Genomic DNA, 2500 nt, shown 5'->3' with positions numbered 1-2500 from the left:
TAAACCAAACACATAAAATCATACATCTTCAAACTTTTTCAGACATTTGCATGCTATTGATAAGGAAAGGTACCTCAGGTGTACCGTATTTATTATATTCAGTCATTCTAGATTCACTAAGACGTATTCACTGTTAATGTACAACAATGGGTTTTTTGCAGGTAGGTCAGATTGCAGGTAGACAACAAAGTACATGAAGTTGTATTTGAAAGGACCCAATTCATCTTGATATAATTCATATGACAAGCCTTTGAAATGATCACCAAGGCAAACGTCAGGGAACCGGAGGGCTGCCCTGAGGGATGCCTTCATTAATCTGGATCAGCCTCAACAGATCAGGCTGGGAGCCGTTCTAGATGGAACCATCTAGGAGGTTTTTGCAATACAGACTCTGAAAATAAACATTACATCTTTCTCTGGGGTAGCCTCTTTTGAAACGGCATCCAGCTGAAGGTCAGGTCAAAGTTCAAAAATGGTAATGGAGTTTAATGCAAAAGCTTAAAATGTCTTCTCAAAATAATGTAATATAATGGAATAATCATTCATTCTAATTCAATGAAGGCACAATTTGTATACATTATCATTATAGGGGGGAATCAAGCACACTACTGCACTACAACCTTAGCATCTTATGGTCCAATAGATCGTGTTTAAACAGCTGTGTGTGTTTGGGACGTTTTGGGATCTACTGTTAATCTTTTCAAATTTGTACAGCATGTGGTAATGTCCCCCACTATCGAATAATTAGTGTGTGCCTGTGCGTGTGTGTGTCTGTGTGTGTCTGAGCAAGACAGAAAGAAGGAGAGAGAAAGGAAAATAAATGGCTAGTTGTTCTGTTATTTGACATAACTGATGAACAATAGCAGCTTTTCCTAACTTAGATTCATCATTCCTCTTAGCGAAGACAAGGATATCCTTCAGTGATATTAAACCAGCAGGATCAAGAGGCGTGTGAACAAAACCTGCTTCGACATCACGAGGATGTGAAAATGTTTCTGTGGGGTCCTTCAGCTGCTGCAGTGCCTTCTCTGTGTTCCAGTGGTCACATCCTCATACTGTGCTTCTTCCCAATACAGTGGACTGTCTGTTGTATCTTATCCTTATCCATCTGTCTGTCTGTGTTATTGTTCTCTGTTTTGTTTTTGTGTGTGTGTTACTACCTGTATGTGTGCTGCTTTACGTTGTTTGTGTGTTTTTGTGTGTGTGTGAGAGTGTGTGTTAACTTGAGTGTCCTGCGAGCAGTAAGCTGGCTGAAGGCTCCTACGCACTAGGCGTCAAACCTGCTATTTCATCGGCCGGCTTGCTCAGCAGACTTAGTCTGAGGGGGGGCGGGGCTGGGTGATTCGACTCTGATTGTCTTGCAGTGTGGGGGCGCTCAAAAGAAAAGATTTTCCCGGACCCCCTGGAATCTGTAGGGCAAAGATTTTGTCAACCGGCTTTGATATTATCGCCAACTATTGGCGCAAACAACCTGCGTAGTCTGGGGGGCACTGAGACTGAAATTGGAAATCACGGTGGCAACAGCCAACAGGAAAGATTCTCTTAATTTATTAATCAGATATCTGGATACAAATGTTGACAATTAGACATCAACCGCCAATTATTATTCACAGTAATTACAAATGGCTTCAACTGCCGCATAACTATTTTGCAAGCATTGCAAGTCCCTTTGAACGTTGTAGCGTCTGTATGTGTGTTAAGGTCTGTGTATGTGTGTGTAAACCAAAAAGCTGGCTAATAAGCAGAAGGAGAGTGTGTCTCTTTATGTTTGAACCTGTTTATGTGTGTCAGAACCAGCAGAAGGAGAGCGTGTGTGTGTACATATGTATGTATTAACCTGTGTGTATGTGTGTGTGTGAACCAGTAAGCTGGCTAAGAAGCAGAAGGAGACGGCCAGTAGCTCTACCCAGCAGAGGGAAATGGAGCCCGTCTCCACGGCCGATAAGAGCACCACCAAGGTCAGCACACTACGCAAGGACGACCCCTTCTCCACCTCCAGCCAGGACCTCAACGGCTTCAGTAAGACCTCAACTCCTAACCCCTAACCCCTCACACACAACCCTAACCCTTACTCCCTACCTTAACACTCTCCACCTCCAGCCAGGACCTCAACGTCTTGAGTCAGATCTCAACTCCTAACCCCTCACCCATAACCCTTACCCTTCCTCCCTACCTTAACCCTAAGCCCAAGCCAGATCCTGACCCCTGACCCTTATCATCATTTTAATGCTGAGGAGGTTATTTCGGATGGTTTTGGGAACTGGGTTAATCTTATATCATGGCTCAATCATGTTTATCTATGGGTGTATATCTACATTTATTCGATAAGCAGCATTCAATGTAAATTTGGATGAACGTATACGAGTGACTTTGTGTACACATCCATACACAAACACACCTGCACATTTTGCAAAGTTCCCTCATGTGTAGTGTCGGGTTCCAGGTGTCGTTCCAGGAATGCACGTGTAGCGGAAAAGTGCATGTGTGTGGTATAGGAGTG

At 43.4% G+C, this 2500-nt stretch overlaps 1 protein-coding gene across 6 annotated transcripts in view; it reads left to right on the top strand.

Moving 5' to 3' along the window:
- The window catches only part of ptprt (protein tyrosine phosphatase receptor type T), a gene marked incomplete at both ends in the record, with an annotated part of 224076 nt that overhangs the window by 171442 nt on the left and 50134 nt on the right, over nucleotides 1-2500 (top strand). For all 6 annotated transcript variants that reach the window (XM_084463779.1, XM_084463778.1, XM_084463777.1 and 3 more), the window contains one exon: nucleotides 1865-2019. In XM_084463779.1, the coding sequence (XP_084319905.1) occupies nucleotides 1865-2019 (155 nt within the window). The remainder of the gene's footprint in view (nucleotides 1-1864; nucleotides 2020-2500) is intronic.

Source organism: Micromesistius poutassou (assembly GCF_964030765.1).
Source record: "Micromesistius poutassou genome assembly, chromosome: 2".
In the NCBI taxonomy this organism is placed as follows: domain Eukaryota; kingdom Metazoa; phylum Chordata; class Actinopteri; order Gadiformes; family Gadidae; genus Micromesistius; species Micromesistius poutassou.
Note: the sequence above shows the minus strand (reverse complement) of the source record. Positions and strands in the feature narration are given on the sequence as shown.